This window comes from Danaus plexippus (genome assembly GCF_018135715.1).
Source record: "Danaus plexippus chromosome 16 unlocalized genomic scaffold, MEX_DaPlex mxdp_23, whole genome shotgun sequence".
NCBI lineage: Eukaryota > Metazoa > Arthropoda > Insecta > Lepidoptera > Nymphalidae > Danaus > Danaus plexippus.
In genome coordinates, this window is record NW_026869851.1 from 2,228,178 (window position 1) to 2,244,994 (window position 16,817).

The 16,817-nt window shown below is 32.1% G+C and overlaps 3 protein-coding genes and 1 non-coding gene across 9 annotated transcripts in view; 2 read left to right on the plus strand and 2 right to left on the minus strand.

Annotated features, from left to right (window-relative positions):
• The first annotated feature begins 539 nt into the window (after positions 1-539).
• LOC116771674 (polynucleotide 5'-hydroxyl-kinase NOL9) lies at positions 540-5,613 on the plus strand. The gene is made up of 5 exons (XM_032663577.2): positions 540-2,303; positions 2,425-2,641; positions 2,900-3,385; positions 4,653-4,816; positions 5,210-5,613. The coding sequence occupies exons 1-5, from the start codon at positions 692-694 to the stop codon at positions 5,464-5,466; spliced, it is 2,736 nt and encodes a 911-aa protein (XP_032519468.2). The 5' UTR covers positions 540-691; the 3' UTR covers positions 5,467-5,613.
• Positions 5,614-5,923: 310 nt separating this feature from the next.
• On the minus strand, positions 5,924-7,453 carry LOC116771675 (ras-like GTP-binding protein Rho1). 3 transcript variants are annotated; one of them, XM_061528016.1, is made up of 2 exons: positions 7,373-7,453; positions 5,924-6,965 (listed from the first exon to the last, which is right to left on the minus strand). In XM_061528016.1, the coding sequence occupies exon 2, from the start codon at positions 6,958-6,960 to the stop codon at positions 6,382-6,384; it is 579 nt and encodes a 192-aa protein (XP_061384000.1). In that variant the 5' UTR covers positions 6,961-6,965; positions 7,373-7,453; the 3' UTR covers positions 5,924-6,381. The 3 variants fall into 3 exon arrangements, with proteins under 3 accessions (XP_061384000.1, XP_032519470.1, XP_032519469.1); XM_032663579.2 differs by lacking the exon at positions 7,373-7,453 and adding an exon at positions 7,172-7,331; XM_032663578.2 differs by lacking the exon at positions 7,373-7,453 and adding an exon at positions 7,091-7,278.
• Positions 7,454-9,764: 2,311 nt separating this feature from the next.
• Positions 9,765-16,817, minus strand: part of LOC116771697 (aldehyde dehydrogenase, dimeric NADP-preferring) — a 34,190-nt gene continuing 27,137 nt past the window's right edge. For 2 of the 4 annotated variants that reach the window (XM_032663616.2, XM_032663618.2), the window contains 8 exons: positions 16,550-16,771; positions 16,192-16,355; positions 15,297-15,527; positions 14,602-14,805; positions 13,794-13,909; positions 11,961-12,096; positions 11,498-11,648; positions 9,765-10,501 (listed from right to left, as the gene is read on the minus strand). In XM_032663616.2, the coding sequence (XP_032519507.2) occupies positions 10,481-10,501; positions 11,498-11,648; positions 11,961-12,096; positions 13,794-13,909; positions 14,602-14,805; positions 15,297-15,527; positions 16,192-16,355; positions 16,550-16,771 (1,245 nt within the window). In that variant the 3' untranslated portion in view covers positions 9,765-10,480. Of the gene's footprint in view, positions 10,502-11,497; positions 11,649-11,960; positions 12,097-13,126; positions 13,243-13,793; positions 13,910-14,601; positions 14,806-15,296; positions 15,528-16,191; positions 16,356-16,549; positions 16,772-16,817 lie in introns of those variants that run through there. The other 2 variants (XM_032663615.2, XR_009753672.1) reach the window with 2 other exon arrangements.
• LOC133320304 (U6 spliceosomal RNA) lies at positions 14,434-14,537 on the plus strand. Its single transcript, XR_009753699.1, has one exon. It is a non-coding gene; the product is annotated as a U6 spliceosomal RNA (small nuclear RNA).

Genomic DNA, 16,817 nt, shown 5'->3' on the forward strand with positions numbered 1-16,817 from the left:
TTTAACAGAAGAAAGTCAAATGTCACCACAGATTCAAATAACCAAAAGAGCCCATTCTAAATTAAGAAAGAAATTTATATGATTTGTAGCAATTTTATTTTTTATTAATTTTTTAAACATTCTAAATTGTTTCATGGCAATTATAAAAAATATATTTGTAATTTTATATTACACAATAAAGATTTATCTTCGTTAGGAAAATTTTCACATTACAGTAAACGTTACTTATTACAAATTAAAACATCACAATTTATTTGATTTCTCCAATTCAGGAACTGAGTTTTATTTAATTTTAAAGAGCGATGTCGGAATTTACAACTAAATCAGATTTTTAAGAAAAATCTTTGTTTTCTCGGTTGTTTCTATGATTAACATAATGAATAGCTTACTTAACCCTTCTTGAACTATTTAATATTTTATTTCAAAAATGGTAGTAAAAAATAATGTTGTAGATTATATAAAATATATTTTTTTCTGTATGGAATTTTGACCCAACGATATTACACTGTCAAAGCAGCCAAAATGATAATAATTGTCAAAGTCAAAAACGCGTGTATTTCAAATAATCCGAAATCTTAATGATTAAAATATCATTTCTGAATACGAATTGCCTAAATAATATTAATAAATGTGTAAAGTAGGTTTGGAGTAAAACGACAGACACCAATTTATATAATTAAAATATTTTGATATGGAATTTTTCGAAAAAGCACACGTTGCCTGCAGCAATGCAACATCTTTAAATAATAAGTCAAAAAAAAATGTTAAGAAACAACTGAAACAAATGTTACATGGCTATAAACAAAGTGATATTCATCTTATAAAGTCATCGGCTCTCGACAAAACAGAGTATGATAGTAATTCTACATCAGTTAGTGGATATTCAGACTTAAATCTGACCGATTCTGGCGACGATGAACATTCAACTCGGAAGGAGTTGGTAGAGAGTGTAACAGTAGACGAAAATGATTCCTTGGATAGAAGTGCCAGTAATACTATACATAAAGTTACTTCATATAAGTCTTCTGAAATTAGTGCTAGCAAGGATAAAAATTCTATTACTGAAGAATCCGATGATGTCTTTTCACTAGTAGACAGTGAGGCATCTAATGCAAATAGTCTGATTAAGTCAGAAAGTGAATCAAACAGTTCAGAACCATTTGACCCAGATGGTTTGCTGGCTGCAAAAATTATTCAAAGACTTCAAATCAACAATGAAAAGAAAAAAAACCTCAAAAGAAAACATGATATTGAATCTAAGAAGCATAAAGTCTCAAAAGTCATTGAAAGTAAAAGTAAATCTGTAAAAGGTCCCGTCATTCCATCAGTATCTGAAGAAGTTCAACAATTCTCCGATGACGACTCATCTGTCTGTGCCATAGCTGTGGAAAAAGATTCCTCTGAATTTTCTCCTCCATATGTTTCTATTTCAGCCGTTGATGTACCACTTCTAAGTTTCACAGATGTTTTAGGAGATTACAAACATACAACTATAAAAAACATACCATCCCAACAAAAATCTGTAACCGCGGATGAGTATTCAAATTTTATTATAGATAAATCTTTGAGCGTTGACGCTAAAGTTGAGACAGATATTGGAAGTTTGACTCCTGAACCTTCATCGGATAACGAGATTGGTGAAATAGAGGAAATAATCAATCTTGACTCAACAACAGAAACGATAGAAACGGATACTCCTATACCAACTAATGTACCTTTTGATGATACCATGCAATCGGAACCATTGAGCGATAAAGAATCTTCAACGGACGAGGATTACTACAAGGTTATAGATACATTCAAAATATATTATGGCAACAAATGCTGCATCATCATATTGAAACATCCAACAGAATTGTTTGTTCAAGGAAAAGTTGCAATAAAAGTTTTAGACGGCTCAATTGATATATTCGGTTACACCCCAAAGGACGATACTTGTAAATTATACGCTCCCTTTTACAGCTACGCTCACAGTATAAAAACTACCGAAGAACCCAATGATTACTATGGGTTGTTCGGGAAATTAACTGAAGCCGGTCTCTCGGTCGCAGAGGCTGAAGAAATAGTGATTACTATTGGGGAACACGATGGAGTCGTACTTTTAAAGCCGCTTGTGAACCAGTGTTTAGATTTTGTAGAAAATAATTTTAAAATAACAAACTTGTTTGTAAGATCTGTGAAAAACATTGAACCCTTCTTTACAAAAGCAACTGATATTTTAAATTGTTCTCTATTCTCAATAAGGCCGGCTAGATGCTTCAAAGTCCATCCCAGTTGGAAAGAGGCACTTAAATATTCTCAGGGTACAAAAATTTTAATATTTGATACAATATATTTTCTAGAGTATGGAATATTTTATTTATGATTATAGTGGTTATTATTTATTTATTTGATTATTTTATTTATTTGATTATTTACTTACAGAAAAACATAGCCGTGGAATTATTTGTGGCGGCAAAGGTGCTGGAAAATCTACATATTTGAGATACCAAGTAAATAAATTAATCTCTCAAGGACCAGTTTTAGTTGTGGATCTTGACCCTGGGCAGTCCGAGTTCACAGTGGCCGGTGGTATATCAGCTACTACCGTGTCCGAACCACTATTAGGGCCAAGTTTCACACATCTAAAGAAGCCAGACATGTTTGTATACATTGATATTCTATAAAATATTCCAAAGAACTAATTTTATTTGAGCTAGTGCCTAATTTATTTTGATATATCTTCGTTTCAATAATAACAAAAGCCTATCATAATGATGCTTAATAGTGTTTTCTTATTTAAGCTGCTATAAGATTATTATATTTAATAATATACAAATATATGTAATATACAATTTGAGTATAAAATTAATTAACTGAATTGACTCATTAAAATACGTGGAGACATTTTCTTTTTCAGAATGTTTAATATCGGCATGATAAACACAATGGACAATGCGAGGCGTTATGTTGCAGCACTGCAGCAATTGTTATCACACTGCCGCAATCACAAACCGTACTCCGAAATGCCGTGGATAGTCAACACAATGGGGATGACAAACTTCCTAGGGCTCAAGTTCATAACACTTATCGTAATATTAACGCAGCCAACGTATCTTCTGCAATACGAATCCAAGAATTCTAAACGAAGATTTGAAAGCTTCTTAAGACCTTCCAACGTAAAACTTGTATTCCAAGATAATGAAAGCGATCCCTTGTTCAGCAACATCACCTTCCCGGAGCAGTTGAATTATAAGTTTGTAGTGGCAGACGAGGCGGATAGCTTCTTGAAAAATGGCTACTCTTTATCACCTAGAGACGAGAGATACCTAAATTTCTTGGCCTATTTTGGTCAATTACTAACTGTCCACAAAGTAAAGAGTTTGCTTGAAATAACGCCTTATCAGTAAGTATTCCAACTATTAATACGAATTCGAAAACAGGTTTTCACCGTCCTTTGTAGTTCACCAAATAATGATTTTTAAATTCTGCAATATTTTTTTTTGGTAAAAATTTTGAAAGACAAATCGTTTTTGCATCGCTCCAGCATTAGTGACTATTTTTGTTGTACATCAAAAATAATCTTTAACGGAAGTGAAGTCGTTGCCAAAACTAGAAATAAGTTTAATACTCTCCTTATTTCCGTGTCATTCTCGAGTTCTGGACAAAATAAATTACATATTTTATAAGACATAACATATTACGTAGGTATTAAAAATAATAAAAATAACTTATAGCCTAAACCCTAAATTGTAGATACGACTAACCAAAGTTTATATTAATTAGTAATTCATAGACTATAAAAAGTTATAAATCCGGCGTCTAAAATTACTTTACCGCTAACGATACGCTACCTTGACCTATATTATGTAAACCTAGATATGGAACGTCTTTTTGCAATTCACGGTGATCTTTGATTCAGACCAAAAAGCCTTTAATACAGCATCACAATATTATATCGATTTATTAAATATTGGTTAGAGTTTTTAATATTTTTAAGGTTAGCCGATGATAAAATACATTGTAGCCACCAATACAAAAGTAAACATGTTTGTATGAAGATGTTTGCACCACGTCACCTCTTTTATAATTCATGACGCATAGCGGCTAATGATGTCACGACGCACTCGCACCATTCATTTATTGAAGTTACTGAACTCAAAATTATTAAGAATTAATATGAACGATGAAAGTTAATGAAATGATTCTCATTAAACAAGCATGTTTTATAACGACCTTTTATCGTTTGACTAGAATGCTTTCTTTTATAACGTAATGTATTATACTAAACATATGTTGAAGAATAGTGTTTCAAATACACAACCTGTATGCTTGCGTTTATACGTTTAAAAACAGCTGTAAAGCGCTTTGCATTAATCTAGCGGAATGCAACAGGTGTTTGTGTACTCATGTTAAGAAACAAACATCAATGATCGAGATACTGTTTTGTATTTTATATAAATCTATATAGATGCTATAATCAAATTACCTAGCTTACCTCTGCCTAAGTGACTCATATTTTTGACGGTTAATGCAGAATCATTATAACTTTTTCTCAGAACAGTTCCGAATACCTGAAATATTTGTAGCATGACGTATTAAGTACTCTAGATAACTTTGTTTACCGATCATAGTAATTATAACTTTATTTCTAAATGTAAGTAAAATTTCAGGGTGAACTTGAAAGATATCAACGTCGCTACCAATGTGATCGTAATGAAAGAACGTATTACAAAAGTTATCAATGGACAAATCGTGGCACTGTGTCAGCTGTTGAGACAATGCGACAATAGAGTTTTTACATTAGACGATAAACCATTCGTATGTTATGGATACGGTGAGAGAATTTCATTGTTCTACAAGAAATACACTTTTAGCAAGTTTATTCTGCTTTGACTGTGCTGTATTATATCATATTTGTCTTATTGTTAGTATGTATTTAGTTTTTCATATATAAAGTAATTTAGTCGTCAAATATTTGATTACCTACTGCATGAGATTATCAATGATAACATTGATATGAGCAGAGTAAATGTATTAATAAAAATTTTCCATTTCATAATTGGATTATAACAATATAATTGAAAATAGATAGAAAAATTTAAACAAAGTTTGCGTTATCTCGTTTCAAGTTAAACCACCCGATGAGTCAGAGATGATGTAACTGGTTCATTATTAATATGATAGATACTTCTATAGTGTAGTGCAAATAATGTGTATGTACTTGCAGGTATTGTCCGAGGAGTTGATTGGGATAAGGAGGTTCTATATATAATTACACCATTGGAAGGCGATTTCTTAGCATGTGTGGATACTTTGGTGTATGCAGACTGGAGTCCCGAGTTAGTGGGGCTAGAGACATGTCTACCGAGTGGCACAAGCATCCCCTACCGCACCTACACAAGAAACAAGCATATACAGCTCATGTCCACACCAAAGAGGAGATTCAATCCACTTCAGCTTATAAAGATGACAAGGAATGCCTAAATTGAAAGCTCCATTGATTAGTTAATAAATTTGTAATTGGAATAGATCCAAAATATCTTAAATTATAAAAGGAAGTCTAATTATGTTAATTCATGTATATTTGAAAGATAATTTTGTACTTACAATACTAATAAAACATAACATAGATGATTGAATTTAACTTAAATATCGCCCCCATCCTAGATACCTTTGATTTATAAATGCTGTATTAAATTTTATAAAAGTCAAAAAGTCTAGAAAAGAATAGTTAAAACATGGGGTTCTTTAATTACTAATAAATTATATTAGCATGCAATATAACCATATGGAAGTTAAAATTTCACACAAACAATAGATTACAATAAAACTGCCTTAAACAATTAGAATCAGATTGAATGTCTCAAAGACGAGTCTAGCTGACAGGCACTTAGCTGAGTTAGAACAGGGCCTGCGCTCCATGTCAAATAAACTTCCTACATAATTTATACATAACTATTTTATTGAAAAAAATTAAAATACAAAATACCAAACTAAACAAATAAAGTCTCGCTGAGACGACAACGGTCCAGGAATCTATGTTGAAGAAATGCTACTTGATTATATAACAGGACAGTATAGCATGAAAAATTCCAGTGGATCCAACAAGACGAGGAACCATGTTCGCCCCGACTACATTTGTTAAGGCAATTAATTACGCTTACTCTTTATAGATATTCTATAAAATATACAAGTACCAATTGTGAAAGTATAGCCACACGAATACTGAGTGGGTGTGCGTGCTACGCGGGCCGCGACATCGCGTCAGCTTTCAGTATCGGAAGGAAGCACTGTGTGGCCGACGTCGCGACTGCTGCAGAGTTCGAGTCGTATCAAACGTAAGTTATCAGGCAGTATGCGAACCATTCATAAATCAGAGTTCTTCCGACAACAGCACAATTACAGCAGAGAACACCTAGTCTTCTTCTTCTTCTTGACTTGTAACGCGGCACGGGTGGCCGTCTCGAACACTTCGCGCACACCCTCCTTGCTTTTAGCAGAGCACTCGAGGTATGCGAAGGCATTGATCTTCTCAGCCATAGCACGACCTTCCTGAGGCTTCACAGGCTCCTGCTTCATCTTGCGCAGCTCGTTGATAGTGGCCGGGTCGTTACGCAGATCCTTCTTGTTACCCACCAGGATTATAGGCACATTAGGGCAGAAGTGTTTCACCTCGGGTGTCCACTTCTCCGGGATGTTCTCGAGCGAGTCCGGCGAGTCCACCGAGAAGCACATGAGGATCACATCGGTGTCGGGGTACGAGAGTGGCCTCAGTCGATCGTAATCTTCCTGACCGGCTGTATCCCATAAGGCTAATTCCACCTGTTTGCCGTCAACCTCGATGTCGGCAACGTAGTTTTCGAACACTGTCGGCACATACACTTCCGGGAACTGATCTTTGCTAAATACAATTAACAGGCATGTTTTACCGCATGCACCATCACCAACAATCACTAATTTTTTGCGTATCGCAGCCATCGGTCCTGAAAAAGAATACAACGCAAATAATTATGATGAGCGTCAACGCCTTTCATGACTTATAAATATGGCCGCCGTATAGGAATATGGGAAGGGAGTAGTCAGACAAGCCCTCAATGTGAATAAGCACCTGAACTAGCGGAAGAAGAACAGCACCACCACATAGTACCCTCACATGCGAGGGTGGTTATTTAATATATTTTGTAGATACCTGAAGATTCTGGCTAATTTCTGCAGAATATTGACCTATCGACACTTTTTATTCGTCTTTGCTCATCACAAGCACTTTCGTTTCGTTCGTAGGACAGTATTGCAACATAACAAATTGTTTTTGGTCATGTCTAGTTTTTTTTTTTCCTTAATAAGAAAGTATTTCTCAATTTATTATAAATCATTATTTAAACAAGCTTACCTCTTTTAAACAAACCTTAATCGTGTAACTACAAAATTTTATTACTTAATACTTTATAAAACTATGTTGCCATATGGTAATAACTATATTTAAGTTTTATAATCTATATTTTTGCTATATGACGTAATTATTTGACTATGTTAAATATAAATCTTTATTTTTTTAAACGATTCGAATATTAATGAAATTAAATTTTTCTATTTTTTAAAATACTAATTAAATATTATAATTTACTAACTGGTCTTGTATGATTTGGGGCTTCTAAGCAACTTGTTTGGACTTAACTTTATTTAGTAGCGTCTTCACTGGAACTATAAGTATACTAATATAAATAGAATTTTAAAAAGATTTTCTATTCTATGAAGTATACATTTCTTAATATTAAATAAAACAAATAAACGTCCTTATAACGAAGTCATAGAACAAATATCGTAATGGAATAATAGTAATATAGAGCCTGATAAAAATATCAATTGTAAAATAAGATAAATTTGTTTTTAATAACGTTCAGGTTCTTTTAAATAACGATATTTAAATTGAACAAAAATATAGTCATAATTTTTAACACTTCCAACATTGCTTTCTATTACGCGGCACATGCAAAAGGATTTTTATTTTGTAGATGCTCATCTAAATGTGACACTAATAAGTGAAATAATAATTAGTTACAACTTACATCTTATCTGTATCATACATATATATAAGTAGATGGAACCAAATCAGGTGGCATAGAGCAAAGTACGGCAATCGGCGACATTTTATCGCAATTATCTGATAGAAAAATAATAAATAAAATTACATTTCCGTTTTCAGTACTTATTTTCAAAGTGTGACGTGAATTTTATAATTTTGTTCTATATTTTTTGTTTTGGTGTGTGGTTGTTACATTATTCGGGGCTTACGTGTTACATATCGGTTCAGAGTTTTGCTTATCTTATTTTATATCGAGGCTGTTACTAAAGTTCTATTATAGTAAACATCTACTTAATTTCTGGTTATTTTTTTCTGAAAATTTTGCTGGATCGTGTATAAAACATTCTATTCAGAAAATTCCTAACAAGTTTATTGTGATTTTTTCAATGATTAAAATGAAAATATACACACCAGACCCGTCATTCTCCAGATCTAAAGCAATGTGTATGTGACACACAAATGTGATACTTGGACAGTTAAATTTATCAGTTTCTGTATTATTTTTGCCATTAATTCATTAATGTGAACAGGGCAGGTGAAATATAATCTAATGATTTACTTGAATATTTATTTTAAAATTGTCTACAGGAAATTTCTATACTAAAAAATAATTCAATATGTGATCTTATTTTTTTTTGTTGCCACTCTGAACTTTTTGCATTATTAATGATAGATGTCCTATTAAGTGTTATGACTTGTCTATGATCTCTACAGTTTGGTTTAATAAAGGTATGGATTTTCCAGAGAAATGATAATTTTATTGTCTCAGAACCTTTTTTTTTGGACTCCTGCAATGATTCCAGTTTTAGTAATCACCAACTCCACAGTTGATTGTGTAATTTCATTGCACTCAGTGTATCCACCTCTCAATAACTTTTTTTCTGATTATACTATTACAATGATTAAAAAGCAGAGACATATTATGCAATGGAATCAAAAATTTGAACCATTTTTCTTCTCTTCTCAGTTTCATTTGGTTATTAATAGAATTTCTTATAAAATAAAAATTCAAGAGCTAGGCTAAGGCCTAAGACCATACAATTCCACATAAATTAAAATAACATGGGAATAAAATTGTCAAGTGTGATCTCTGCTTTATTAATTAATTTTTATTCTCATGGAAAAGAAAATATTTGAATGACATTTTGTATGCACCCTTAGGTACTTTAATTATAACTACTGGAATGTAATTTTAATCTTATAAATTAAATCAATCATTATAATACTTTAAGTGTTAAGAATATTAGTGGATTGTGACTAAGTAAGTGTTTCTATTGTTCATTAGAAGTCTTAATACAGTTGCATGAGGTGTGTGTTTATAAAAATATTTCTATGAAATTTTAATCTGGTTGTTCAATATAAACAAATAGATAGCATATGGCCGTTAGTGCGACAAACTAGGGCAATAAGCCTATGGACGAGTCATGATTTAGAATATTACAGAATATAATGAAAATCTTATCTCGATTTAAGAAATGTCACATAAGACAAGTTTTAAAGAATAAAAATTTTCAATATTTAGTACATTCCTGTACTGTCAAAACCTTTTTTTTGTTTTAATGGGAATTATTGTCATCGTTAAGAGAAAATTGTGGGAGTGGTTTTCTGAATTATTTTTTTTTTCAAACGAGGTAATGGTGCTAAATTGTTCCTTAAAGTGTAGAAAGGAAAAAGTCTGGACAAAGAAAGTAAAAAAGTATTCATGTTCCCCAATTTTATTAAGTATAGTTTAAAATTAATTTAAATTTGCAAATTACAATATAAAATTTAACTTAAATATAGAAGTTAAAACTTAACAGTTATTCAAACTATATTTACCAAATGACATTACTAGATAGATTATACGACGCGTGTTGTACATTATGTAATATGTACACGTAAATAATTTAAAAGAAGGGGTTTCAATACACAAGAAATGTTTAGCTTATTTGCAATTTATAGATTAATTTGAAATTTAGCCATATGTACATAGTACAAGATCAATATATTTTACCGATTTCTGAAACATCTGTTTCTAGTAATGTCATTTGGTCTTGTCGTATTAATAAAACTTCTTGATACTTCAACTTAAAACAGTTACCATTTAAATATAACGTAAAAAATATATATTATGACATTGTCATAACATAGATAAACATAAATAAACTTGGCAAGAGTTACAGGTAATATTTTGGACCCATAAACCTTAATATTAATGCAAATAATATGACTTTATACAAAAATAAACAAGTAAATAAATGCTTCTCAGTGTGCTTTAAATTGATTTGACAAATACTAAATGTGTCTGCTGTTCTTTGAGCTGTTGTTTGGGAAAGTGTTTAGTTTGCGTTGCATAAGATCAAAATTTGTCTTAACTATTAAAATAATGTTCGTATATACTCGGTATCAGTAGAGAAGTATTAAAATGATCTTGAACTATAGGTGCTCCGACGACATCTGTAAAAATATATAACATTTAATGAGTTACATAAATAACAAGTAATATTTTTTTATTCGATTTTTTTAAATATAATTTTATGAAGTTGATTTTGTGAGGTTAGTATGTATATGGAAACAAGATGATAGCTTTATATAAATTACACGTGAGTAGTAAAAGCAGTATTAATGAATATGTCAAAAGCATTTAACAAGATGGCAGCACTTTAAAGATAGATTACGATATTGAGGTTAGACTTTGTGGTAAGGTAAATATTTAGTTTTTTTTATTAAGATTGTTGTCATTACTTTATTTAATTATTAAATTATAGCTTCCTGAAGTTATAAAAAACTTCTTTTATAGATTCAAATTTCTTTGTTTTTACAACAATTAGAAGTATCGGTTTACTGTCTGTCTGTGTTGCAAGTAATAGTAGTTTAGAAAGCTATTTATCAGAAATTTGATCTGTTTTTAAGTATAATGACATTTATTAAATCTTTTTACTTCATAGATCTTAAGGGACGAAGAATACGATATGAAATACAGCAATATCATTAATAAAGTTATATTTATTATGTACTCACAAACATGTTGTTTTAAAATAAAACACGAACACATATTTTAAATGGTGAGATATATTAAAAAAATATTTTATAACAATAATATCTTAAATAAATAACTGTATATGCTGTTTGTTACAAAATCGTAAGCATTTTTTTGCGCTTATTGTGGATATTGTGCATATAAATCATGATTAAATGTGCATTTAATGGTGTATCGGAGATTATTCAGATTTATGACATTACAATGTCTGTTCGGTAACATCATTTGTGCTATTGAGTCACTATGTGTTTTCTTCCAAAGAATCATTAATTTGTTTTTTGCATGTCCGGGACTTAATATTCACAAGTCACTATACTACTAATCTCTTTTATATAATTGATAACAATTACTGGTCAGTTTATGTGATCTTCGAAGTATGTACCTAAGTTATTGTCCCATAATCACTTCTTTACCTTCTGCCAAGTGGCTATTCCGTACGCCACACCGGCTCCAAGAGCAAAGGCAATCAGGTGTGGGAGGTATTTGAGGGAGGGTCCGTTGCGTTTTCTCATCAGGGTTGTAATGAAGCTCAGCTTACCATCCGTGTAGGGAGGGTAGCGGCCTCTGTGAACACACAATAAGGGAGCTTTATAACTATAGCTTGTGTAAGGTGTCATATAACTAATATACACTAGCTTTGGGTCAAGTCAAAGAGGTAGCTGGTAGATAGAATTTGTTTCGTCTATTAAATCTTTTTTGTTAGGATGACAGATGTAATAATTTTTTATATAATTTTGTGAGAAAAATTTATTTTATTTATCGGTTTGTAATAAAATGATGTAATTTTTTTTATTATGACACAGGATTTAATTTGTGCCCTGTAGAAAATTGCTAAATAAACGAGTTTAAAGCTTTAATACAGTGAAATTAACTTACGATCCAAGTCTTTCACCAATAGCAGCGAAGTTCCTTATCAAGCAGCTCTTTTTATGTGTGAAGGTGTCAAATGAGGCCTTACCGTGGTAGGCTCCCATGCCACTACTACCGACACCGCCAAATGGCAATGTATCAACTGAAATTTAAACCTTATCATAATACACATTAAGTTCACTTTAATATAATAATTTACAAAAAGTAATAAAAATGTTAATTGATCAAGAGATACAAGCGTTTCAAGCACTACAGTAAAAGTACAGATAATTAAGGAAAAGGAGACAGTTGCCATTAATAAAAATACGTACGAACGAAATATAAAATAAGTAACAAGACACATTCTAGTTATTTTATCCGCGTGCGTCCAGTTTAGTGTTAGATACTAGTTTTAGATACAAACATTTTAAAATGCATAAACTATAACTACATAATAACTGTAATATTATAAATTATAACTAATTGTATAAGCAGTCATATAAACAAATTTGTATTACCATATGAAAAGGAATATATATATATAGAGGACCTTAAAAGAAATAATTAACGAATGAACTGGCAACCTCTAATATTTACGGTTCAATAATTTTTAGCACAACTAAAATTCTAAACTCATCTAAACGAAATATTTTAAACTTTTATTTATTAAATTCATCTGATATTTAAAATATTTTGCTTTAAATAGAATATTCTTTATATGTATATAGATATCTCACTAACAGATTTCAATCACTACAACGTCCATCTTGGTAGTCCTGATGAGGATATACCGTTGATTGAGTTCGAATCAATATTTAAAAAAATTAAGAACACGCTGTAAATATGATATTATTGGGTTCAAAGTTTTTTTTGCCTAATCCACAGATTACAAATAATACGATAGACATGACTTTTCATTTTAGTTTGTATAAATATGTATTTTGAAAAAAATATTACTTAATAAAGTAATATTACATCCAAGAACAGGATTTTTATGCCTTTATCTTTGTTTCACCGACGGTACATAAATCATAAGTCGTAAAATAAACTATTTTTTACTACGATTAAATAGTAGTTTACATTACATATAAAACATCGTAGGACGTAGACGAAAGTAAACAATTTAATACCTATAAAATCCTATATCATATCATATCATATCATATATCATCCTATATCATATCATATCATACCTCCCATTTGCATGACAGTATCATTAATGCACATGCCGCCGCTGCTCGTGTTCTCCGCTATCCGTTTAGCGAGTTCCTCGTCTGTAGTGAACGCGTACAACACCAACGGCTTTTCCCTACAGACGTCCACCACCACATTATCGTTTACATACAACATAACGTTATATACATAACTATTTACAAATACCGTCACCTTTACTATGAACCGACACCATACTGGTCATTTAAATTAAATTATGTTCTCGGATTTATTTAGGATTACGATCCGATTCAGCAGTGTTGCCACATCAATAATGAAACGCGTTTTCCCGAAAACATAGTTCCATTTAAATGTTTATAATGCATGAAAATACCAGAACCCATTGCCATATATTGCAATCAGAGCACCTTCGCTATAATAATATAAATCACGAAAAGTAAGTTCACATTTAGTATTAAAAGACATTCAAATTTTTTTTTTGATTTGACACATGTCACTATTAAATTTTAAGTGTTGACAGTATCGGTTACCCAAAATGGCCGAATATTTTTCGTTCGTTGATGAAATCTATTAAAAAAAAAATATATTACATCAAACGTGGTTTATATTAGACACTTGTTAGTTAACCGGGTCCATTCAAATGTTACGATGTTACAAGGTGGAGTAAGGTCGTGTTTCCTGTCTTACCGCCATAAAACATTATAGTGTCATTGATACACAGACTGCCTGAACGCGTCTGCTGTGTGAACAGCTGTTGGATGTTGCTCTGGACACTGAACACGTATAGAACTAACGGATGTTCCCTGGAACGGTTGTCCCTTTGATATATGTGGCGAAAACACCTTTTGAGTTTTGAGATTTTTTCGCCGGATGAGGTTAATATTTACTCGCCGCGTAATAGCGTTATTTTATGGTAAGCGATTCTCAAACCTCGGTTGCGATTCACACTCCCAATTCGTAACGAAACCTGAGCCAATCTGTGATGTTTTGCATAAATTAAAGCCTTATCTGTATGTAATAAGGTTGGTTTTTGTATATCAAAGCAATCATTGTCTGATGCTCCCTGAAAACCGTGTCTCACTCATTATTTGATGATGTGAGGGTAATGTTATGTCCCGTTCGCTGTTTATTAGGAGACATTCGAAGTAGCGAAGATGTGCGCAAAAAAATTAATGAGACCAAATATATTATAAGAAATAATTTAAAGTTTGCCAATATTTTGGGCTCATTAGTCCTATCATGGCTACCTCGAATGTCATTAAACGTATTTGTATGGAAACCATTTAAATGAAACTAATATTTTTCGGATATACTACGCGGATTTTATTATTTTAAAAAACTACATAATCTCAAAAATGTGGAACGCTTCACGATTCTGCATGGCCCCTGCGCAAGGATGACACGCAAAATTGTGAAGCGTGAAAAATATTAGTTTCATTTAAATGAATAAAACTCGCGAAAATCTTAGATCTCATTGTGATGGAAGCCATTTTACCTTTCGTTAATGAATTTTATGGCTTCATAGGCGTTCTCCACAGGCACTATGGGCAGTACAGGTCCAAATATCTCGTCCTTCATGATGACGTCACTGGCAGTGACATTCGCTAGTATCGTTGGAGCAATGTATTTGTCCTGCGAGTCGTATCGGCCGCCAATAGCGACTTTGTCCTTGCTAGCATCAATCAATGCTTGCAGACGACTGTAACAAATGATTATTTATTATATTATTTTATTATTATTGATACTTCTTATTCAAGAATCATACATTTTTGTAATGGCATAATGGATTATGGAACATTATTCTTAAAATTTATTGATGATAATAACGTGATAGTGAAATTTAAGTAGATTAGTCAAATCAGAATATCGACCCTGTTGCGGAACACATTTAATGATTAATTCGAGTACTAATTTAGGACTTTATACTCCGGTGTCTTTGGAATCCAGATTCCCTTGAGTTTGCGCTATCCTAAATTTAATATACCATCTTAAGTGTTACGATCAGTTAAGAGATAGTTAAAAAAAATCATTTAAGCCGCAACAAAATGATTTACGCTGCATATACATCAGTTATTCCTTAATGATTATAATTTTTTTACTAATTAAGCGATGAAAAATTTGATACTGTATATGGATGGCTCTCAGATTTTCAGTCTTTATAATATGTCGAAAATGTTATAGAAACCGTACCTGAAGTGTCTGTTATTAATGATTCTGCAGAGATCCGGTGATTTCTGAGGATCTTCCCCATAAAACTCCCGCAGAACATTCTTGGCTGCATCCACAAACTTGTCCTGAACGGTCCTCGAGCACAGGATGTAGTCCGGGGCTATACAGGTTTGACCGGCGTTGATGAACTTACCCCAGAGGATACGCTTCGCTGTTACTTCTATATCCACTGTGTTATCTATGTACACAGGGCTGTTGACACAAAAAAAATACAGCCATAGACTATTGTGTTTATAAACAAAGAAGAATTAATCAACCAAAGAGTATGATCGTGTATTGATTTTGTATAAGTAAGATTTAAAACAACAAATGCATGAGCAAGAGCATGAGAGGAATTTTTTTTGTGTGATATGCAGATTGGTTTACAAGTAAGTATTAAAAATATTATTGGGTTTAATTTGTTTAACGTTAACGTTATTATCCTAGATCAGACATGAATTCTTTTATGTAAATTTTTAACTAATGTGGTAATTTGTGATAACTAAATTCAAATATACGTCTTATATTTCGAATGCTATAATACGGTTATTAAGGCCGTAACAGACGTCAAAACCTGTTAGTCCTTAACGAATTCACTAACCAAATAAGCATCGATTTTCTGTTATACGAATAGTTATTTGTAAATACGATTAAGCATTTGTGTGGATTCCAAAATTTTGGCTAAATTCCCAAGACGTAGATGTTAAATTGGCTTTCTATGTACTTAGATTATATTGGCCGTTAACAAGAAAATACGTAGGAGTAAAAAAACAGTTATGCACAAATAGTTTTATACTGTTACAAGTGTTAAAAGAAAAATTTTTTACGTTCCTTTGTAACATATCACATTATCGTCAAAGCAAGTAGCAACCCTCACCTCTTCCCTCCCAGTTCCAATGTGACAGGAGTCAAGTTTTTGGTAGCTGCTGCATAAACTATTCTGCCAACGTTAGTCCCGCCTGTGTAGAAGATGTAGTCGAATCTTTGTTTCAATAATTCAGATGTTTCCTCCGGACCTCCTTCCACTAAAATTATTGCGTCCTGAGGAATAAAATATGCTATAAAATATTTAGCTTTAAGTTAATCAAACAATATAAAGAATATGACCACGTAAAAAAATATATATATACAATACTTTTTTTTCCATTTATTAAACCTGCCTGCCTAAATATCGTTTAAAATATACTGATGTCATGAAACATTCTAATTTAGAACAAAATTATACAAACACTTACACTATCCACATATTTAGGCAAGGTTTCCACCATGAACTTAGCGCTGGCCTCCGCCAGCTCACTGGGCTTGAGGATGACAGCATTTCCCGCAGCTATAGCACCAGCTAGTGGCAGCAGTAGCAGTTGGAGAGGATAGTTCCAGGCACCGATGATGAGAACAACGCCGTAGGGGTCGTTGTAGATGACTACATCATCCAGCATATTCACTAAACCCTTTGAGGGCTGGAATATTTATGATTATCTTTTAATTTGTTCTGCAGCATCCAAT

Bases quoted from the DNA above. Each gene is read 5' to 3' on its own strand.
- LOC116771674 (XM_032663577.2), top strand. From the start codon at position 692: ATGGAATTTTTCGAAAAAGCACACGTTGCCTGCAGCAATGCAACATCT. The intron at 2,642-2,899 runs GTTTGTATACAT...TTTCTTTTTCAG, and splicing joins CATCTAAAGAAGCCAGACAT to AATGTTTAATATCGGCATGA. The intron at 4,817-5,209 runs GTGAGAGAATTT...ATGTACTTGCAG, and splicing joins ATTCGTATGTTATGGATACG to GTATTGTCCGAGGAGTTGAT.
- LOC116771675 (XM_032663578.2), bottom strand. From the start codon at position 7,124: ATGTGGTGGTGCTGTTCTTCTTCCGCTAGTTCAG. The intron at 6,966-7,090 runs GTGCTTATTCAC...ATTCTTTTTCAG, and splicing joins TTCTTCTTCCGCTAGTTCAG to GACCGATGGCTGCGATACGC.